The sequence below is a fragment of the Aquarana catesbeiana genome, linkage group LG08 (genome assembly GCF_042186555.1).
Source record: "Aquarana catesbeiana isolate 2022-GZ linkage group LG08, ASM4218655v1, whole genome shotgun sequence".
Taxonomy (NCBI): Eukaryota; Metazoa; Chordata; class Amphibia; order Anura; family Ranidae; genus Aquarana; species Aquarana catesbeiana.
In genome coordinates, this window is record NC_133331.1 from 260,483,177 (window position 1) to 260,506,024 (window position 22,848).

The 22,848-nt window shown below is 40.4% G+C and overlaps 1 protein-coding gene across 1 annotated transcript in view; it reads right to left on the reverse strand.

Moving 5' to 3' along the window:
* Positions 1–38: 38 nt before the first annotated feature.
* Positions 39–22,848, reverse strand: part of LOC141106380 (transmembrane protein 176B-like) — a 79,531-nt gene continuing 56,721 nt past the window's right edge. Inside the window, exons 7-9 of the mRNA XM_073597113.1 lie at positions 11,214–11,459; positions 6,079–6,198; positions 39–325 (exon numbers count right to left, since the gene is read on the reverse strand). Of these exons, the coding sequence (XP_073453214.1) occupies positions 263–325; positions 6,079–6,198; positions 11,214–11,459 (429 nt within the window). The 3' untranslated portion in view covers positions 39–262. The remainder of the gene's footprint in view (positions 326–6,078; positions 6,199–11,213; positions 11,460–22,848) is intronic.

Sequence of the window (22,848 nt, forward strand, 5' to 3'; positions counted from 1 at the left end):
AAGTAGGACTATTCAGGTATCACATTGACAACGAAAAAAACATTTAGTAAATTTATTATCACATAAAAAAAAATGATCGTCCATAACAGAAAACCTTTTTGTTGTTTACACAGATTACATATATATATGATATTGATTAATTAATTATTTTAAAGTGTTTGATTAGTTAATCATTTGATTTAACTATTTAAAAATTGCATAATATATGAAAAAAATCAACAAACATAACTGGATATTCTGTTATGGGTTAGAATTCTATCCTTTAGACAGTGATGGCATCAGGATGAGTCTTCTCCAGAGGTTCTTTATCCTCTTCAACAAGTACCTAATAAACAAGAAGAGATAAGAAAACAGATTTATCAGATTGTCATATGGAAAAAAACAGCAAACTAGATAAAAAGAGAGTAACAAATACTGTATGTTTATTGTTTACTGGGCAGTATGACCGCCATTGGAAATCCTAGGGTGAACCTCCATGTCACTCCAAAAGCTATAGTGAAAAAAAAGAAAACTAAAAGGAACACTTAGGGCCATATTCATAAAGCAGTTAATCTAAAATTCACCAAACATGCACGTCAGGTTTAGGCTTTCTGGTGTATGTGCTTTAAATGATAAAGATTGATCCCCCCCCCCAGTGAATGTTTGGTGAACATCACTACTTTATAATTTTTTTTTTATTTAGTATTTTTTTTATTTGTATAGCATAGGGCAGCCTTTTTCAACCTATTTACCTTGAAGGAGCCCCTAGAAATAATTTACGTGTGTCAGAGAAGCCCTGCTAAATATTATTTTTATTTTAATATTATAATTTTGAAATTAAAAGTGTCACTCATGCAAAATTCAAAAATGGCTAACTAAAAAATATAAATATAAAGAGTATATGTCTGTGTTGTCAGCTGCAGCTAAAGTGACTCCACGTATAGATAGCCACGCTAACTCCAATGTGAATCAGTTACTGTGAAAAATAAAAATGATAGATGTAGCGCTCTCTACTTTTAGGTAGGTGCTGGGTTGGTGTTTTTCTAGTTGCAGGACTAGTGGCAGGTAAATTTAGCCAGGCCTGTGCTTCTATTCCAGGCCTGGTTGTTTTGATTTGGGAATGGGAGTGTTAGTATAGTGGGGGGTGTGGCCACCTACACTCTGGCTCAGAGATCCTCTCCTGCTTTCAGTGGAATTTTTCTGGAAGGGAGGCTGGGTTTGAGACCTGAGTGGCAGGCAGCTCATGTGGGGTGCTCTGACCAATCATTAATTTGCAATGGCAGGGGGCAGGCCTCCTATATAGGCTGGGGTCACATGCTTCCAAGGGGGGAGTTGTGAAGCACAGAAGAGACAGCATGGCGTGCTGAGGTGCTACACCGGACATCCCCATGCGGGGATGTGCCGTGTGCGCGGAGGAGGGATGGAGGAGCCGCAGGGAAAGGATATAAAGTTGAGGACCTTCATCTCTACAGAGTGCATCAGGTTTCTGTGACCGGGGAACACGGGACTTTGATACAAGGAGAAGGTCAGTGTAACGATGAAGAAGTAGAAGTGCTGGAGAGAGTAGCGTAGCAAACTGTGTGGCTGGGGAACACAGTATGGACAACAATGGACGGGCTGGAGCAATAGTCTGTCGTTTATTATGTGCTCAATTCACGTTTAATAACTTCCAAAGACTGAAGGGTGTTAGTATGCGGGTCATGAAGAAGGCGGTGCAGGTCTTTGACCTTAAAGAATTAATACCCCAAAGGAAGCATATCAAGTCGAGCAGAGGAACTATTCAGAAGTAGGGATGAGCCGAACACCCCCCGCTTCGGTTCGCACCAGAACTTGCGAACGGACCAAAACTTTGCACGAACATTAGAACCCCATTGAAGTCTATGGGACTCGAACGTTCGAAATCAAAAGCGCTAATTTTAAAGGCTAATTTGCATGGTATTGTCCTAAAAAGGGTTTGGGGACCCGGGTCCTGCCCCAGGGGACATGGGTCAATGCAAAAAAAAGTTTCAAAAACTGTCGTTTTTTCAGGAGCAGTGATTTTAATAATGCTTAAAGTGAAACAATAAAAGTGTAATATTCCTTTAAATTTCGTACCTGGGGGTGTCTATAGTATGCCTGTAAAGGGGCGCATGTTTCCCGTGTTTAGAACAGTATGACAGCAAAATGACATTTCAAAGGAAAAAAAGTCATTTAAAACTACTTGCGGTTATTAATCAATTGCCAGTCCGACAATACACATAAAAGTTCATTGATAAAAACGGCATGGGATTTCCCCACGGGGAACCCCACGCCAAAATGTTAAAAAAAAATGGCGTGGGGGTCCCCCTCAAAATCCATACCAGACCCTTCAGGCCGCAGGAAAAGGAGGGGGGGGGACGAGAGAGTGCCCCCCCCCCTGAACTGTACCAGGCCACATGCCCTCAACATTGGGAGGGTGCTTTGGGGGACAAGGGCCTCATCCCCACAACCCTTGTCCGGTGGTTGTGGGGGTCTGCGGGCAGGGGGCTTATCGGAATCTGGAAGCCCCCTTTAACAAGGGGACCCCCAGATCTCGGCCCCCCCCTGTGTGAAATGGTAAGGGGTACCCTACCATTTCACAAAAAAGTGTCAAAAACCGTTTCTTGTAATTTTTAACATTTTTTACACTTTTTTTGTGAAATGGTAGGGTACCCCCTTACCATTTCACACAGGGGGCCTGGATCTGGGGGGTCCCCTTGTTAAAGGGGGCTTCCAGATTCCGATAAGCCCACCGCCCGCAGACCCCCACAACCACCGGGCAAGGGTTGTGGGGATGAGGCCCTTGTCCCCATCAACATGGGGACAAGGTGCTTTGAGGGGGACCCCAAAGCACCCTCCCAATGTTGAGGGCATGTGGCCTGGTATGTTTCAGGAGGGGGGCGCTCTCTCATCCCCCCTCTTTTCCAGCGGCCTACCAGGTTGCGTGCTCGGATAAGGGTCTGGTATGGATTTTTGGGGAGACCCCACGCCATTTTTTAAAAAATTTTGGCGCGGGGTTCCCCTTAAAATCCATACCAGACCTGAAGGGCCTGGTATGGAATTAAGGGGAACCCCCACGCAATTTTTTTTTTTAATTTTGGTTCGGGGTTCCCCTAAGGGGAAGTCCCATGCCATTTTTATCAATGAACCTTTATGTGTATTGTTGGACCGGCAATTCATTAATAGTCGTGAGTAGTTTTAAATGACTTTTTTCCTTTGAAATGTCATTTTGCTTTCAGACTGTTCTAAACACGGGAATCATGCGCCCCTTTACAGGTATACTATAGACACCCCCAGGTACGAAATTTAAAGGAATATTACACTTTTATTGTTTCACTTTAAGCATTATTAAAATCACTGCTCCCGAAAAAACGTCCGTTTTTAAAACTTTTTTTTGCATTGATCCATGTCCCCTGGGGCAGGGCCCAGGTCCCCAAACACTTTTTATGACAATACCATGCATATAAGCCTTTAAAATTAGCACTTTTGATTTATTTCTCCCACAGATTTTAAAGGGTGTTCCATGGCTTTTGAATTTGCCGCGAACACCCCAAATTGTTCGCTATTCAGCGAACGTGCGAACAGCCGATGTTCGAGTCTAACTCACTCGAAGCTCATCCCTATTCAGAAGTAGTAAATCTTCAGCCAGATTGATAACTGGAAGCAATAGTCTGCAGTAAGGACTGGACAGGGGAAATCCATCATCAAGGCCAAGGCCATGGATAATAACCTATCCTTCTGAACTATTGGCATCTCATACATCCCTGATATCTCTCCAAGTTTCATCCCACAAATAAAAGCAAGAAAAAGGAGTAATTGACTGTTTATTGTCTGTCTGGGTGACTGAAAAGGGGATGGCAGCAGGGTGATTGGCGGATTGCTACAACCACATCAGCAGCCCCCATGGGAGTACCGCTACATAAATATGCACCAACACCACTGTGTACTTGTGCCCAATTATTCAGACATACAATCCTAAAATCATTATTTTGTTACAAAAATGTCCATGCAAACAAATGGTGATCATTGGTGTGTAATCACTCTCTCGGCTTCTGTGGACGGAGCGTCGTGACAGCCATTAATACGAATTGCTGGATAGACTTAGTGCCAGTCGGAGGGCACTTTTAAATGTGAGTTGGCAATTGTATACTCAGTGTTTTATTTAAATTCAATAAATATTTTGCGCAATGATAGTATTTCTCTTATTACATGACTGAGTGTGAGGGGAGATCATATAAGTGGACACAGGATCCCTGGTGAATTGGATGATTATGCTATAATGGTAAGGGTAATATGGTGAGTGAGAAATTTGGCTGGTGGAGGATTACACACAAGATTTGTGGTGAACAGCACGCACAGCAAGGAATTGGACACGTAAAAATTTTAGGAGTGTGATTACACACCAGTGATCACTATTTGTTTGCATGGACATTTTTGTAACAAAATAATGATTTTAGGATTGTATGCATGAATATTTGGGCACAAGTACACAGTGGTGTTGGTGCATATCTATAATTTTTATTGTTTTATTTTTCATCTTTCACAGTAACTGATTCACATTGGAGTTATCTATACACCTACACATCTATAGCTCATGACACATTAGCATGCTCAGTAAGTTGTGTAAAGTTTAAAAAAAAAAATAAGGAAAGTGACATGGCTAATGTATTTGAAACCCAGAGCAGGGCATTTTACACCACTTCCTGCTCTATATCACAATAAAAATGTTAATATAAAAATAATAATAATAATGGCCAAAAATAAAATGTAGACCCTCAAAAGTGTAGTGTCTCGTGGTGGATAAGTGCCTCTTATATTGGTGGTGAGTAGAAAAGCCCCTTTTCATTGGATGTCAGTAGGAAATCGCCCCCTTACATTGGTGGTGTTTGTAGAAAGGAGATTAATTTGCCACTACCTGAGGAAGCTCTAGCTACATCTGAGGAAACTCTATGGGATTCTGCTTGAGAAAGCTTGGTGTAGAGAATAGTTAAAAGCCTTGTCTGTTTTTTTTTACCTACTATTTGTGTCATTTAGAAGATTTCCTTTTGGGTCCTATGCCAGTAACCCAGCCAGAAGTTCATAGTGCCATAGTAACAGTCTTTTATCAAGCCCTAACAAAGGTCTTCTATTACATCTCATTGTGATTTTAATAACATCCACTGCTTAAGCCCTGAGAAAGGGGGGGCCTTCCCCTCAAAACACATTGGCTGTATTTGATGCTTTAAACCAATAAACATTTCAAATAGACCTCTAAGTGATATAAACTTTTGTACTAGGTGTTACTTAAAGTGGTAGTAAACTCTTGTTGCTTATTTTTACCTACAGGTAAGCTTTATTATATTTCCTAAACGTGCACCGTTTAGGAGATATTCTAGTGAGCAGCAGCCAGTGACGTCACCAGCGCATGCGCTCTGAAGGAATGGCATACCAGTGTTGTCCTTTCCGAGCTCTGTGTTGTGACTCCCATCTGCAGGAGTGACGTCATTGTGACACAGCCAATCAAGTGACTGCAGCCTGTGATCCCGGAAGGAAGACTGGGTGAAGATGGAAGCAGTGACAGTGGGCTTAGTTTCAAGGTAAGTCTTTCATAATGTGCTAGAATGCATACTAGCACATTATGCCTTTACCTTGTAGGGAGTGTTTTTTTTTTTTTTAAACTTGTCCATGTTTACTACTACTAGAGTTTATCATCTACTGAGCGCACTGAAGGGTAGCAGCCTTGGACCAGAACAATGTCCACCCATACTATTTCTTTATCACAGACCAGCTCCTTTGATGGAGGATGCATTCTACTGTATATTCATCAGAACCAAGCCTCACTTCCAATGGGACAATGCCATCACACACACAAACACATCAGACTTTTTCTTATCTTAGGAAACCGGAAAGGTAAATATGAAAATATTTTTGAACTTTCTATGTCTTCAAGCTCTGCAGCTTCCTGAGCCACTGCGGGTATTCAACACTTACAGGTTTGTCAAATACCTGCTCCTCTTATCGCATGCTGTCTGGTTTCCACTGTTGACTCATACATTCTGTAGTGATGAAAAAACCTGTGTAATTGCAGCATAGGGAGTGTTGGCATTTTCATATGTTTTGTACCTTATCTGGGCAGCAGGATCCACACAGACTGTTCAATCTGTAGATGATAGTAATGGTGGATGAGATCACTCCCCAGGAACCGATGATCAGCAGCATGACCAGGACTCCATATGAAAGATTCTGCCAACAAAAATATTAGGAAATGAAACGTAGTGAAATAAATACTGAGGGTCTGTTTGGAGTTCTATAAATCCAGTGAGATTGGTGAATTTACCAGTCAACACAAAGAACAGATTTTCTTACCCAATTCTGTTTTTTACTGTAACCACATAATCAAAATTATATGCTAAAAATCTTATCTAATTTCTTCTCTCTCCTTGATGTCGTCTTTTCTTGCTGAAAATCGACTTCTGATTCCTGGATTACTGCTGTGTCTTGACCAATGTAGGGCTTGACAGAGCATCATTCCTGCATAATTTGGTACAACACCTTAACCCCCCTTCTCCAAAGAAATTATATGAATACACCTGCAAGTATCTACAGAAGACTGCAAATCCAGAACCCTCTGTTCATCTAAGAAGATGTAATTTACATGTATTCCCTTGGAATTGGACATCTCAATTTCTGAAATCTTCCCTGCCAGTATCTGTCATTATTCTGATAGTGCCTCTGAAGCTAATAATGGCATTCTAATTGGCCAGGAAAATGGCGAGAAGGGAAAGAGTGGAGCTCCGAGTCAAGATAGCTTAACTACATGCCCACCCGCCTATTTAAAGCAATTCTGTCCCTTATCTAAAAACCTAAATTCAGTAGCCTGCTTTAATAGAAAAAGCTGGATGCTTTCCTCCCTGGCAAGTGTAAGTGAAATTGTCATACTATCGAAGAGCTAGGAGCATCCCAAACTGTGTTAAAAGAAATGTTCAGGGGGTTTAACTCTCCAACATTTTCCAATCTCTTGGTGTCTGTACTGTATTGGCTGAGATCTCTGGGCACACCTGCTGTGCCCATTATGAGACACTATTCCAGGTCACAGGAACACCCAAAAGCTGAGTCAGCAATTAGGCCAAGAAGATCTCACTGTTGGAGTAACCAATGCATATAGAGTACCAATGATTGACTAAGCTCACCAGGCTCAGCCTCTGAATATAACTAAAATAACACTTTTGAATTAAATAACCTATAAACAGCAAGCAACACTGCCACCACTAAACTACAAAGGCTGTACCAAAAGTAATGCAAAATTTGGCATAACTGTAAATTAATTAGCATAGGTTGTTCAAATTTCACATGTTGGTAGAGTAACACTTCCTCCATAGTAACTCTTCTTCTCTTCTGCTTTTGTATTGCAGGTGTTTCGGCAGTTATTCCACCTCACCTATTCGCTTAATGATAAATATATTTAGGTTACGTTCTATGAGGAGGTGAGTTGCCATCTAGATAAAGGAAGACCCATAGACGTGTATCTGGATTTTGCAAAGGCATTTGACACAGTTCCCCATAAACGTTTACTGTACAAAATAAGGTCCATTGGCATGGACTATAGGGTGAGTACATGGATTGAAAACTGACAACAAGGGCGAGTTCAGAGGGTGGTGATAAATGGGGAGTACTCAGAATGGTCAGGGGTGGGTAGTGGGATCCCCCAGGGTTCTGTACTGGGACCAATCCTAACTAATTTGTTTTAACAAACAACCTCGGGGATGGGGTAAACAGTTCAATCTCTGTATTTGCGGATGATACTAAGCTAAGCAGGGCAATAACTTCTCTGCAGGATGTGGAAACCTTGCAAAAAGATCTGAACAAATTAATGGGGTGGGCAACTACATGGCAAATGAGGTTTAATGTAGAAAAATGTAGAATAATACGTTTGGGTGGCAAAAATATTAGTGCAATCTATACACTCGGGGGAGAACCTCTGGGGGAATCTAGGATGGAAAAGGACCTGGGGGCCCTAGTAGATGATAGGCTCAGCAATGGCATGCAATGCCAAGCTGCTACTAACAAAGCAAACAAAATATTGGCATGCATTAAAAAGGGGATTAACTCCAGCGATAAAAAGATAATTCTACCGCTCTACAAGACTCTGGTTCGGCCGCACCTGGAGTATGCTGTCCAGTTCTGGACACCAGTCCTCAGGAATAATATACTGGAATTGGAGTGAGTACAAAGAAGGCCAACAAAGCTAATAAAGGGTCTGGAGGATATTAGTTATGAGGAAAAGTTGCGAGCACTGAACTTATTCTCTCTGGAGAAGAGAAGCTTGAGAGGGGATATGATTTCAATTTACAAATACCGTACTGGTGACCCCACACTAGGGATAAAACTTTTTCGCGGAAGGGAGTTTAACAAAACACGTGGCCACTCATTAAAATTAGAAGAAAAGAGGTTTAAACCTAAACTACATAGAGGGTTCTTTACTGTAAGAGGGGCAAGGATGTGGAATTCCCTTCCACAGGCGGTGGTCTCAGCGGCTAGCATCAATAGTTTAAAAACACTATTAGATAAGTACCTGAATGACCGCAAGATACAGGGATATACAATGTAATACTGACATATAATCACACACATAGGTTGGACTTGATGGATTGTGTCTTTTTTTTTTTTCAACCTCGCCTACTCTGTAACCATTAACAAAACAATGCTCTTGTCAATGGTGTTATCTCTGCAAACACTCTGTAGCCTTCTGTGGATTTTGGACAGCCTGCGCCCCGCTTATATCAAGAACTCAGAGACAGCACATTGTCTCCTCTACTTAGTTTTTTTTCATTGCAGTTAAATAATTCCATTACTATATTATAGAGGAAGAGTTACTCCAACAACATGAAATTTGAACAACCTATGTAAGTTAAGAAAAAGGTTATGCCCATTTTTGCATTGCTATCGGTACAGCCCTTGTATACTTATCACTGCTCTGGACACCTAACTACAAGCTAATCTCTTAAAGCTTCAACGACAATATGTAAGCAGTATAGATTTACATATCCACTGCATGCCTTTTGTTTTTGACCCCTCAGACCTTGGACAATGTAATATTAGAGGTTCAAGTACATGGCCAGTCAAAGCCATGTTTACTTTAGCTACCTCAACAACCTAACTCAAATAATAATGGGTGATGAATGATGATTATGTGTGATGTTACGTAATTATTTGAATTTGGTTGGAGGATGATGGATCAAGAATAAGCAATAATATTGGCAAGCAATATACTGTATAACATTATAAAAACAAATATCCAATGAAGGGTTTAATCCCCTGTTGCTGATGATGCCCAGAGAGCAAGGATAGAAGTGTAGTTACAATCATACATGCATGGTTTGATAAAGGTATATATTTTTTTAGAACCCAACTCCATGCAAAACCTTTTATCTAGTGTTGATAGAGCTTGTAAATGTAAGAACATCAATTAGACTTTTTTTTCACCAGTTCCATCCCCTTTGGGGAGATTTCCCCTCAATGTCTGTACTAACAAGTGATGGGAAATTTCTCTAGTAGGGACACCCTTTTTGCTGACTTTCCTTCCAGCCCCAGTGTTCTCATTTCTTGTACAGTATGAAAAGAAATGAAGAAGAATCTCCCCAATGGGGTCATGGGGGCATATACAAATTTAGAAACATGATACAATCAAAAAATGTTTAGACAGTATAAACTACCTCAAAAAAATATGAAACAATCATGTGGATGCATTGTGAAATACAGTTTTTTTAGGCACCATCCCTCTAAAGATACATGAGAAAGTGAAGTAATTTTCCCCTGACTTATGTCCTCCATAAGTTCTCAGATGTAATAATTTGTTGGTACTTTCTGTTTAAAGTACATTTAAGGTATAATATCTTATCTACCTAAATTTTAATATATGCAGCTTTTCTGTTGCTTGTTACTGGCATGGATTCTGATGAAGCCTTAATAGTGAAACACGTTGATCCTGCACGCTCATCTTTTGTGGACAGAAGCTGATTATATATAAGATACTGTAACATCTTTTCAAATTGTCCAGCAATGCATACAGTATATTAGACCTTATGTCTGTGGATTTAAAGACAATATTTGTTTTTATTATGTCTTAAAATAAGGATGTATACTTTTTAAGAATTTCTGACTTTGAATGTGCCATAATCAAAAAGTCCCTTATCTCAATCTCCACTCCCTTTCAGTGTAATCAGGAGAGAATGATTTCATTTTATCACACCTTGCAGGTTATAGTGCACTCTTTGGGAAGCTCACAGTGTGCAATAAAATCAGAGTAAGCTATTTCAGTACAGTAGAGGCATCTGTTCAACTGTGCAAGGATAAAGGAAATCGGGAGTTTTGCTTTAAAGTGGTTGTAAACCCTTACATATATCTACTGAAGTGACTATCCTCAGGTGATACGCAGAAAGGAAGCAAATCCCCTACATCATTTGTACCTATTTATCTGCAGCCTACATCCATTACAATTCTAGAATATATACAGCATTTCTGAGCTTAAGAAGGCAGTGGGCAAGAATCTGATGACACATAGGTCTCAGATTACACTCAGCTACCTGGTATGAGTGGAGGGAATGGACACACCCCCTTCTACACCGTCTCATAGGGAAACATGTACAGCTGAGGCTGTCAGTCACCTTCCGTGCACTTAAGAGTGTGAAAAGTGATGCAGATAACATAGGAAGGAGAGCGCAGCCAAAAATCAAACTCGGTACCTTGGATTAAGGATAGTACTCATTATAGATGGATGGTGAAAGCAAAGCCAGCTATTTGCTAAAAGTATTTAACGACTCATTTGATGATATAAATTACTTATAGTACATACCTGTTATGATCTAAATCATATCTTCTTTACTATAAGTATAAATAGAATACACCTTAACAGTGGTCACTCTTGAGTTTTATGGATAAGCTTGTGTATAAATTTAGATGAAACGTGTTATGGTTTTGGAAATGGGACCCCAAGCTTTTTTAATAAAACATTATTTACATTTAAAAAATATTGTATCCATATTATTGAAGGCGATGTTTTCTGTTTAAGCCTTTTGATTGTACTCTGTTTTTATATTTATAATTGAAGGAAATAGTTTTCACTAATTATTGGTATATTCATTTGTGATATCCGTGCGATGTCAACTCCAAAATACCCAAAAGTGAAAAGATAAAATGTTTTCTGGAGTTCGGGTTTAAAAAGTATGTAAAGATGAAGGCCATTCATAAAATGTTGTCACCATAAATAGATTGACAGTTTGCTGGCATTGATTCAGGTTCCAGTTGGTGTCTTGGATATACTGGCCGTAGCTGTTATTTGGTAGATCATCCGATTGATATCTGCTAGGCTGAGCACTATTTAGGAGACTTTCACATGATTTTGTTTCAACGTAACTGTGCCAATAAAACCTTCCGTCCTCAATAAGTGTAAGACCAGCAACAGAGACACAAAAAATCAGCAGCTGGCAGATAAAGGAGAGGAACACCTAAAAGGAAAAAAAAAACTATATTAATACATAATTTAAAACAAATAACATACAAAAGCCTCTAGACCAGCCATTCTCAAGAGGGTTCTGTGGAACCCAAAGATTCCTCCAGAGGTTTCTAGGGGGTTCCTTGAGTGGTGGTTGATTGATCTCCCTTTTGATGACGCTTACATAGTTATGGGGCGTGACACCAACAATCTTTAGTGGTGGCATTCTGTCCTCCACTGCTGAACTTTCTTATGACCACCAATGTTTGGGACATTTTTCCCACTGACCTCTGATGGATGGATGATGGATGTTTGGCCGAGCAAACCTCCGAATGCAGTGTGAAGCAAAACATTTAAAATTATATTATTATTATGATTATTTTTTATAACTGGGCCCCTTTAAGTATCACTCGCTATAGGAAAGTTTCTGTTACCCAGAGCACCACTGCAAGTTAGATATGGCTTTAAGACTCATCCCTTTAAATAAAATTGTGTTAGCAAGCTCATCTAAAGAACAAAATAGACAGCCAATCAGTGCCCACATTGTGTGATTTGTTTTTAAATTATTATCTTATGTTATGTTTGAATCTGCTTTGCATTATGTCATTTTGTAAATCATTTCTTGTTCTGCACTATGTTGTATTATATGCAGAGGTGTTTTGTTTTTACCAAATTATACTTGCGGGTCAATACCTAGGGCAGCAAAGATAGAGGGAGTAGCACCAAGTTTTCAAATGTCCAAAAATAGGATAATGTGTGTTCTTGTTTTGCTTCCCTCTTCTGAAACCATCTCTTCTTTATTTATTTTTTCTTGGTACTGACAAAGTCAGCAAGGGACTTAAATAATTGTTTTCAGTTACCACTACCACCTCTAATGTGGCACCAGGACAGGAAGGGAAGATGGTTACAGAGGACAAGGAGAAGGCAGCTGTGCTAAATGCTTTTTTCTCCTCAGTCTTCACACAGGAAAAGGAGTGGTGTACCAACCATGACAGTTTTATTAGTAACATGTCACAGGATCAACCCCTGTGGCTAACAGAGGTCAGAGTCCGGAAAGGATTAGAGAAAGTTAACATAAATAAATCACCAGGACCAGGTGGCTTACACCCCAGAGTCCTTAAAGAGCTCAGTCAGGTTACAGCCAGACCGCTATGCTTAATCTTCATGGACAGCTTACTGACAGGATTTGTACCAGCTGATTGGCGAAAGGCCCACGTGGTACCAATTTTTAAAAGAGGGCAGAGATCTATTCCTGGGAAGATAGGCCTGTCAGTCTTATGTCGGTTGTTTGTAAACTATTTAAAGGGATTATAAAGCACCATATCCAAGAATTTGCTGACTAAAACAGTATAATTAGCAGTAATCAGCACGGGGTTACAAAAGATCGCTCTTGCCAAACCAACCTATTAACCTTCTACGAAGAAGTGAGCTGCCATCTGGACAAAGGTAGGCCTGTGGATGTGGTATATCTGGATTTTGCAAAAGCATTTGATACAGTACCCCACAAACGCTTAATCTACAAGTTGAGGTCTGTAGGCATGGATCATAGGGTTTGTTCTTGGATAGAAAACTAGTTACAAGGTCGTGTCTAAAGGGTTGTGATAAATAACATATACTCAGAATGGTCTAGAGTGGTTAGTGGGGTACCCCAAGAATATATCCTGGGACCAATTCTGTTTAAATGATTTATAAATGATATAGAGGGTGGGATAAATAGCTCGATCTCAGTGTTTGCTGACGACATAAAGATGTGTAGGGCAATAACAATGCAGGATATAGAAACTTTACAAGAGGACCTGAATAAATTCATGGAGTGGGCTAATGCCTGGCAAATGAAGTTTAACATTGAAAAATGTAAGGTAATGCATTGGGGGAGGGGTAAAAATATAAATGCAAGTTACTCATTGGGGAGAACCGCTAGGGGATTCCAGGATGGAGAAGGATCTAGGGGTCCTAGTTGAAGACAGACTGAGCATGCAGTGTCAAGCTACGGCTACCAAAGCCAGCAGAATATTAGCATGCATTAAAAAGGGAATTTATTGGCAAGATATTGCCTATGCTTTATCCAAAATATCAGTCAATACAACTTTAATTGAAGCAAATTATAAAACACTTCTGCGTTGGTATTTGGTCCCGATCAGAGTTGCAAAGATGCACCCATCTGCGTCGCCCACCTGCTTGAGGCGTTGTGGCCAGATGGGTACAATGTTCCATGTTTGGTGGCAATGCCCTGTGGTCACTAGATTTTGGATTCGTATATTTAATCTAGTATATTCTGTGACGGGGGTTAATATACGGAGATCCCAGGACCAGCGCTTTTTCACAAATTACCTGATGAGGTCCCCAAAAAATCGACAAAATTAATAGCATATATTTTTCTGGCAGCTAGAATTACTGTTGCTAAATACTGGAAGCAGTCGATGGTTCCTCTTGATTACGTGAAGAATAAACTTAACTGGATCATGGTTAACGACAGATTTACCTGTGTCCTTCCTAATTCTACCAAGAAGTTCGATGCAACCTGGGACCCATGGATTCGCTATCTATCTACACCTTAAAGCGATTCTTTCTTTCTTTTTTTTCTTTCTTTTTCTTTCTTTTTCTTTCTTCTTCATTCCCCTTTTCTTAAAATGCATGTTGACCTGGTTATTGTTGCTAACTATGAGATGCTATGACAGAACATATATCTCTATGCTTACATGATACTAGTAGAAATGTATACAGGGGTTCCCTTCCCAATCCCCCCCCTCTTTCTTCCCTCCCCTCTGTTCCTCACAACATACATTATTCTCCCTGTACAAGTCATTCCTAATGCTATAAGTTAAAGTAGCTTGAGTCAACCTGTAACCGGTCCCTACTCGGTTAGAAATTTATTATTTTTTTTCTTTTCATTTGATTCTACAGTGAATGACTTAATATTTGGGGTTATATATTATGTTACATGGTTAAGTTAATTGGCATTTCCGCCAAAGACATTTTGCATTAAGTTTGCTCTGTTTATTATATAAAGGTCCTAAGTTTATGATTATTTGAAAAGGAGCACTATTCGTGGGTGCTCGATACTCATTCCTGTTTTTGTCACTTGTGCTTTATACAACATTGATACTTCAATAAAAATATTTAAAATTAAAAAGGGAATTTACTCCAGAGATAAAACGATTATTCTGCCACTTTATAAGACTCTGGTTTGGCAGCATCTGGAGTATTCTGTCCAGTTCTGGTCATCAATCCTCAGAAGGGATGTGCTGGAGCCGGAGAGAGTCCAGAGAAGGACAACTAAATGAATATGGGGACTGGAGGACCTTAATTATGAGGAATGACTACAAGCACTAAATGTATTCCCTCTGAAAAAGAGATGCTTGAGAGGAGATATGATAGCGTTATACAAATATCTCAATGGTGTTCCCAGCGTAAGTATGAAACTTTTCAGTCCTAGGGTGTGTAAGAGGACACGGGGCCACACGATGAGACTGGAAGAGAAGCTGTTTAACCTTAAGCTACGTAGGGGATTTTTTACTGTCAGGGCGGTACGGATGTGGAACTCCCTTCCACAATTGGTGGTGTCGGCAGGAAGTATGGATAGTTTAAAAATACTCTTGGATGGGCATCTTAGTGAAAACAATATATGGAGATATGGGAAATTATTATTTTTTTACACACGTACACCTATACAGGTTGGACTGGATGGACTGTTGTCTTTATATAGTTACATAGTAAGTAAGGTTGAATATTTAGTCACCACCAGCTCCCATATATTCCACCTTCAACCACCATGAGCCCCCAATGGGAAGCTCTCGCAAACCCTCTCTCGCAATAAGTTGCCCTAACACACTGGCATTCATAAAAAACCTTCCCTATAGTAGGGGGTATTTACACTTTACACCAATGTAAAATGACATTTAAAGTGACCACCTATGTAAAAGGGCAATACAGTGACCACCAATGTAACAGGGGCATTTACACTGTTCACCAATGCCTCCAATATAATAATGAATATTTGAGACAGCAGTTTGAATGCCGCTGGGATCCCAAGTGGATTCTACTTTGCATCTATGATTGATATTATCACAAAACTCGAAGTAATATTTACCACCTCAATACCAGACACTTTCACCCTCTTCCTGCCTAGGCCAATTTTCAGCTTTCAGTGCTGTCAAACAGTTGAGACAGAGCTTTGTTTTGGTTGTATTTAACCACCACTGTTTTTTTTATTTTTAGCTAAACAAAAGAGAAAAGACCAAAAAAAAAAAAAAAACTTTTTCTTCATTTCAGTTATAACATTTTGCAAATAAGTAATTTTTCTTCTTCACTGATGGGCACTAATGGAGCTGCACTGCTGGCCCCTGATAAGCTGCACTAATGGGCTCTGTTGGGCACTGATGGGGCTGAACTGATGGACACTGATATGCTTCACTGATGGAAAGCTGGACACTAATTGGCACTGTAAATGTGCCCTGTCACAGGAAAGCCAGCTATCAGCTTTCCTTTCCTCAGACAGTGACAGCACTGAGGAAAGGAAATGCCGATAACTGGCATTTGTTTACATGTGATCAGCTGTGGTTGGTGAAGAGCCAACATTATTGGCTCTTTATCCTGATCAGTGATGCGCTGTGTCCGAGGGACTAAGCTCGCCACCGATCAACATGCATGTGTGGCAAGAATGGGAGGACGTCATATGACGTCCTCCCAGAACAAGAGCGGTCCTGCCCAGCCGTCATTGTACAATGAGCCAGGCGGCAACCGTTTAAAAAGGGGGCATCTGGGTGATGTATAGGCTGCCCCCATACATAGGTAAACCTCCAAGGAAAACCTTGGGAAATATGTACTGTATATGGTTGGATGAAAGAATTGGGGCGCCACACCGAAATGTTAAAATCCAGTGTTGTTTCAAAACAACATTGTCAACATTATTGAGCACAATAGCCAAAGCATTTTGGGGTCCTCACTCCACCCCCTTCATCAGGGATTAAGAAAATGGCTGTTGGAGGCTGGAGATAAAAATCGGGAGAATTGTATGTTAAAAGTTTCAATCTCTTTCAGCAGCTGGTGTATCCAATGTATGTAATAGTGGCTAGTGTAAATACCTCTGTTACCATGGTCATTGTAATTTAAAGTTGATCTTCACTGCATCTGAGCAACACAAACCAAAAACACTATTTAATTCATATCTTTCTTTTTTTTTTCAATAATTTTTATTGAGGTTTAGAAGTAATGAAAGTTAACAATCTTTGTTATACATCAAAACTTAAAATGAGGTACATATTAAAGAATGTATATGGCAGAATATAATTACCAATCATGATCAAACACTGTATCTATAACAAGTGCTGACTGTAAGGTGAGCTGTGTAGTCCAATCCCCCCAGACACCCCACTTGGGTGCAAACTGTGTCATGGGGGAGCCTGGAACACATCTCCCCTGTAGATCCAGTGAGCTTTTAAGAATAAAATTTAACAACTTGGGGAAGCATTAACAACTTATATCAATATAAGGTTACCTGGTATGTAGACTCATAAGTACATGCGTATATTGATTAGGAATATAGAGGGATGTGTGGAGTATTACAAAATTGTTCCAGTGTTACAAAGTTCCGTTAGTTCCGAGTTAGTTATATCAGGGAGTGTTTATTCTTTCATGCCACTCTAGCCAGTGTGACCATTGTTTGGAGTTTGAAGGCAAGCGACCTTCGTATGTAGCAAACATTCATTCATAAGACCCATTGGACCCATTGGTGTGTACCAGGGTAGTTTTTACTCAAGCTATCTGAGGTTCTCCAGTGGCGGACAATGGTAAGTCTGGTGGCCAAAAGAATGTGGGTTATTGTAGTGTGGAAACAGTAAGGTATGTTCAGGAGGGCTAGCTCTGGGGAAGGAGAAAGCAATAACCCTGTCACTTCTGTGAGGATTCAGAATACCTCTAGCCAGAGTTTAGTTGTTTGTGTACATTGCCAGAGAAGTTGGAACAGACTTCCTATTTCTCCGCATTTTCTCAAGCACAGTGGTTGTGTGGTAGTGTCATATGTGTGGAATCTGGATCATAGAGGGAGTAATGTACCATCTAAGGGTAATTTTGTAAACTAGTTCCCAGAGGCTCAAGGATGTAGAGGCTTTGTAATTAGTTTTAAGTGCTGTTCACCACTGGGATTCGGTGAATGAGCATCCAATATCTCTTTCCCATTTTAATAATGGTAGGGATTTTCTAAAAGATGTCTTGTCCCCTAGCATAATGTAGAACAGGGATATACCTTTTGTGTTTGCTGTAGATGATGAGAGATATGTCCATACGAGGGGGTGTACATCAGTATGTAGGTGCGGATTGCAAAGTAGACAGTGTGTTATTTGTGTGTATTTATAGTAGTCCATCGGAGTGAGCTGGAAAGAATTTTGTAGTGATGTGAAGGGTCGAAAGAGGTTGTTAGAATAGAGGTCTGAGACAAAGTGAATGCCTTTGTCTTGCCATGTTTTTGTTGAGAGATTGAGTATTAGTATAGAGAACACAGATATCGATAGTGGTATTCTATAGGGGGAAGTTCCTTTGGAAGCATTGGTTAGTAGGTATTTAAATGCCAATCTCGAGGCAACAATGGTGGGTGAAAAATTAATACTCTGTGTGTTCCTTTGAAGTGAACTGAGTAACCAGATGCTGAGAGCCCGACCAGGGACTTGGTATGTTTCGATGTCTAACCAGGGGCTTGTGTATTCGGGTATGAACCATGTTTTAATTTGGGCAAGTAGTGCAGCGTTATAGTAATCTCTGAAGTTGATGAGTCCTGCTCCTCCTATCAATTTATGTTTTATGAAAGTGGCGCGGGAGCATCTCGCTATTTTTTTTGCCATATGTAGTGTCCAAGTATATTTTGCAGAGAGGTAAAGAATGAGCTAGGGATTGAGATTGATAGTGATCAGAATAGGTAGAGTAGTTGCGGTAGTTTATGCATTTTAAATGGTCTACCTGACCATGATAAGGCAAATTTGGGGAATTGTTCCAATTCTTTTGGGAGGCTGTTCAGGAAGGGAGTATAGTTAGCTTGGTAGAGGTAGGATGTTTTGTTGGTTAGTTTTAATCCTAAGTAGGAATTAGAAAACAAATATCCGTACACATGGGCTAAGGAATCTAATTCTGATTGGTGTGTGGTAGGAATTACTAGGGGCAGAATACACGATTTAGAGTCGTTCACTTTATAATATGAGACCTCGTTGAATTCAGAGTTTTTTGTACGGATGCCAGGGAGGTTGTGGGGTTAGTCAGTAATAATGTCAATGTCAACAATGATAATATCATCTGCGAACAGATTGATTTTGTGTTCAGTGGTTCCGATTTGAAAACCTGAGATGGTACTTTGGGTTTTTATTTTCTCTGCTAGTGGCTCCATAACTATATTAAAGAGGATGGGAGAAAGAGGGAATCCTTGTCTGATGCCGTTACTTATGTCAAATGTTTTGGATAGCATGGAAGAACAATAGACTGGAGCTGAAGGGTGGGAATATAATGCCATTATCGCTGAAAGTATATGGCCCTGAAAACCGAATTTCTGTAAAGCCATGGCTAGATATTGCAAGTGTACTCGATCAAATGCCTTCTCTGCATCCAAAGATAGGAGCAGAGAAGACATTTTGTGTGTCTCAGCATGATGTAGGATGTTAACCATCCTTCAGGTAGTGTCTGAGGTTTGACGACCTTTTTTGACAGTAGGGTACATCTCTCTCCTTTCTGTTCATCTGACATGCCTGCCCTGTGCCTGATGCTGGGCCTCCATTCTATGGTCTCCTCCCCCTCAGCTCCCTGGTGAGATGTATTTCCGCTGCCCCCTGCCTTGGGCCACCCCCTCGGGGCCCATTACCTGACAAGTAGGTACTGGATTACTAGCTCTGGCTTCATGTTGTTGTCCAATCATAACCTATACTCCAATACATTTTACTTGTTGTTACAGACATCAGATATACACATTAGCCCCTGATGAAGCGAGGAGAGCTTGCAAAATGCTTATTACTCTGTGATCACCATGGACACTTCATTCAAAGTCCCACGGCGAATTTTGTTTCTCTGGACGACCTTTTGTGAAGCCAGATTGATCGGGTGGATAAGGGTTGGATTAAGGTCAATCAATCTGTTCACTATGATTTTAGCATATAGTTTTATGTCATGATTTAATAAGGATATGGGATGGAAATTTTGTGGGGTATTGGGTTCCTTCCCTTGCTTTTAGCATTTCTTGAGGAAAGGAGGCAGAGGAAGCAGGATTGTTGAACAGCTGGACTAGATACCTATTCAGGATAGATTTGAATTGTTTGTAGTATTCCCCTACAAAGCCGTCTGGGCCCAGGGATTTATTGTTTGGTAGGCTGTATATGGCTCTGTCGACTTCTGAGATTGTGAAAGGAACGTTTAGTGTTTCTATTTGTCTGTCAGTTAAGTGTGGAAATTGTACTGAGTCTAAAAAAGCTTGAATGGAGGTGGGATTTGGTTGTGTTAGGTAAGGTTCATTTTTTAGGTTATACAGGGCACTGTAATAGGCGCTGAATGTATCAGCCATATCTTACGAGTTTCTTAATTTTTCTTTTGTGGTAGGGTGGTAGATGAAGGGTATGCTTTAACATGTTGCCCTTTGGCAACAAAGCTGGAAAACTCCTAGCCCAGCAAATCAGAGCTGTAAAAGTGCATTTTGCAGCGTTTCTGGACTTTGTCAAATTTTTCTAGAAGTAGCAATCTTAGTTCTAGACGTAGTTGGATTAGTTTGGATTTAAGATCAGGGTGTGGTTGTTGTTTATTTAGTGAGTCAGTGCTTTGAATATCTTTTAGTAAGTCGTCAACCCGCTGCTTCCTTCGTCTCCTGTCCCTTGCACCAAGTTGAATAAACATGCCTCTCATAAAAGCTCATAAAAGCTTTGTGGGAAGCCCACAATATCGAGGTGTCAGATACTGAGTCATCAGTCACTGAGCCACTGAGTTAGAAAAAAGGATTTAAGTTCTTGGTAGAGGAGCAGTGAGTATTTGGGAGATTGGAGGATCTGTGTGTTTAGTCACCATAGATATGCTGGAGAAGGAGGGCTGGGATGTCCTCTATGGTAATGCTCCTGGTGAATGGTGAGACCATGTGGTGGGAAAGATGTTGGATTCTGATACTTTCTGTAAAGTCCATTGGTCAAAGAGGAAGAAATCGATGCGGGAGTAGGAGTTATGACAGGGTGAGAAAAAAGTATAGTCCCTCTCTTCTGCGTGTTGGCATCGCCATACATTGTATAGTTGGAATATAGGTAGCAGTGGTCCCAGGGAGGGTTTGCATCGGATAGAGGAGGAATCTAGGATGGGATCCGAGGTGATGTTAAAATCGCCACACCATATGTTTGCTCCCTGTTGCACAGTACTAACTTACTTGTGGAGCTTATGTAAGAAGCATAGCTGATGTGTATTAGGGGTATATCCTGTAATGATGGTATATACAGCATCGTTAATGGAGCAAACGAGGATGATGTATCTGCCATCATGGTCTGCCTTACAGGTATGGAGCTGAAAGGTAAGTGTATTTTTAATGGCAGCAAGGATGCCTTTCTTTTTGGCTGAGGCGCAAGCAGAGAAGGTGATAATGAAATTTTTTGTGCGTGCAGCATGGTGGATTGGAAGTCTGGAAGTGGGTCTCTTGTACACAGAGAATGTTACATTTTGATTCTTCTGCTAGTTTCCATAGAGATCTTTTCGCAGGATGGTTGAGACATTTGGTATTGATGGTTAGGATTGTAATGGCCATAGTGGTAGTAGATTATACGGTAAGACTGTGGTTTGGTGAATTTGAGAGATTTAGAATATTTCTTGAGGAGATATCTTGTTAGAATCGATGGAAATAGCAGTATGTTCCGCTGGATTCTATGAGATGTTTTAGGAGTTGTGGTTGGTAACCAGATGTAGGTACTATGAAATGTGTAAAAGGAAGAGAACAAGAGAGAAAAGAAAAAGGAAAAGTTATAACAAAAAATCTAGGTCAATAGCTTAGAAAAGACTTCCTGAGCGTGGGCACAACCGATGCCAGGAAGGTAAAAAAAATTGGGGTGAAAAGTTTCTGAGGCCGAATGTGGACTTGCATGACACAGGACCTTGTAGAGGTGGGTGTTTCTGCGGTTGCTGTTTAGTGCGGGTGATGACTGTTCGTTCTCTGAGGCAATGGCTGGTTTTGTTTACTCTCTTCATTGCTCTGATCCATGGGTGTTGTAGCAGGTGGATCTGGAATGATATGCCATCTCTGTAGGAGGTGTAGACCTTCTTGGAGTGTGGTCACAATATGCTTAGAGCCATTGTGGGTTACAGACATTTTTGTTGGTGCTATCCATTGGTATAGGATTCTGTGATTGTGCAGTGCCTTGGTGATGGTGCTGAGTTGCCTGCGGCGGTTTAGTGTGTGTTGGGAGAGATCTGCAAAAATTTGTAGCTGACTGTATGTGTTTCCCAAGACTTTCATTTTTTTGCATGAGTTGTTCCTTTACATGATAAAAGTGGATGTGGAGGAACACATCTCTAGGTACTGCTGCGGGTAGGAGGGATGGTTTAGGGAGCCTGTGTATGCGGTCAATGACCAATTCTATGTTTTTCAATTCAGGCATGAGAGATTTTATTTTTTTTTTCTTTGTGCTACTTCAATTCTTTTGGGGTAGTTAATTCACCTTGTCGGTTCATTCTATTCCCCTCTCACAATCACATCATTGTAGCTCATATTCCCCCTTTTTTTTCCTTTTTCCCCTTTCTCTCCTCCCTTCCCTTTCCTTCCCCTCCCTTTCCCTTTTATCTTATAATATGCACTCTCCCCTTTCCCCCTTTTTTTTTAATATTGAAAATTTATATAGTGTATATAAATACATTTATTCCCCCATACCAACGTTAAGTCTTATACCTCCCCCCCTCCATCCCCCCCCAAACCCCTCTATCTACCAGTTATACCAGTTATGATTCCGGACCTTTCTCTCGATTTCTCTTCAATGTTCCTCTTATTAGTTACCTATATTTTTCTTCTGTTCCCTTTCTATTCTCGACCCTAAGCTCCCATGACTTCGGAGTATCTCAATGTTAGTTTGAATTTAACCCAATCCTGCCATTTTTCCTTGTAGACTTCCAAATCCTCACTATCGCTAAACCTCAGGTACTCCAAGTTTTCTATCTCGTTTACTTTATTGCACCAGTTCCTCATTGTGGGTCTTAATGGTTCCTTCCAGTGTCTGGGTATAAGACTTTTGGCTGCATTTAAGAATGTCGGCAATAGGATTCTCACATATTGTTTAGTTGGCATATTTATCCCATGAAATAAGCAACACCACGGATCGTCTGGGATCGTTATGTTGGTTATTTCCCCGATTGTTTGCCTTATCTCTTCCCAGTATTTATTAATTTCCGGGCATTGCCACCAAATATGGGACAAC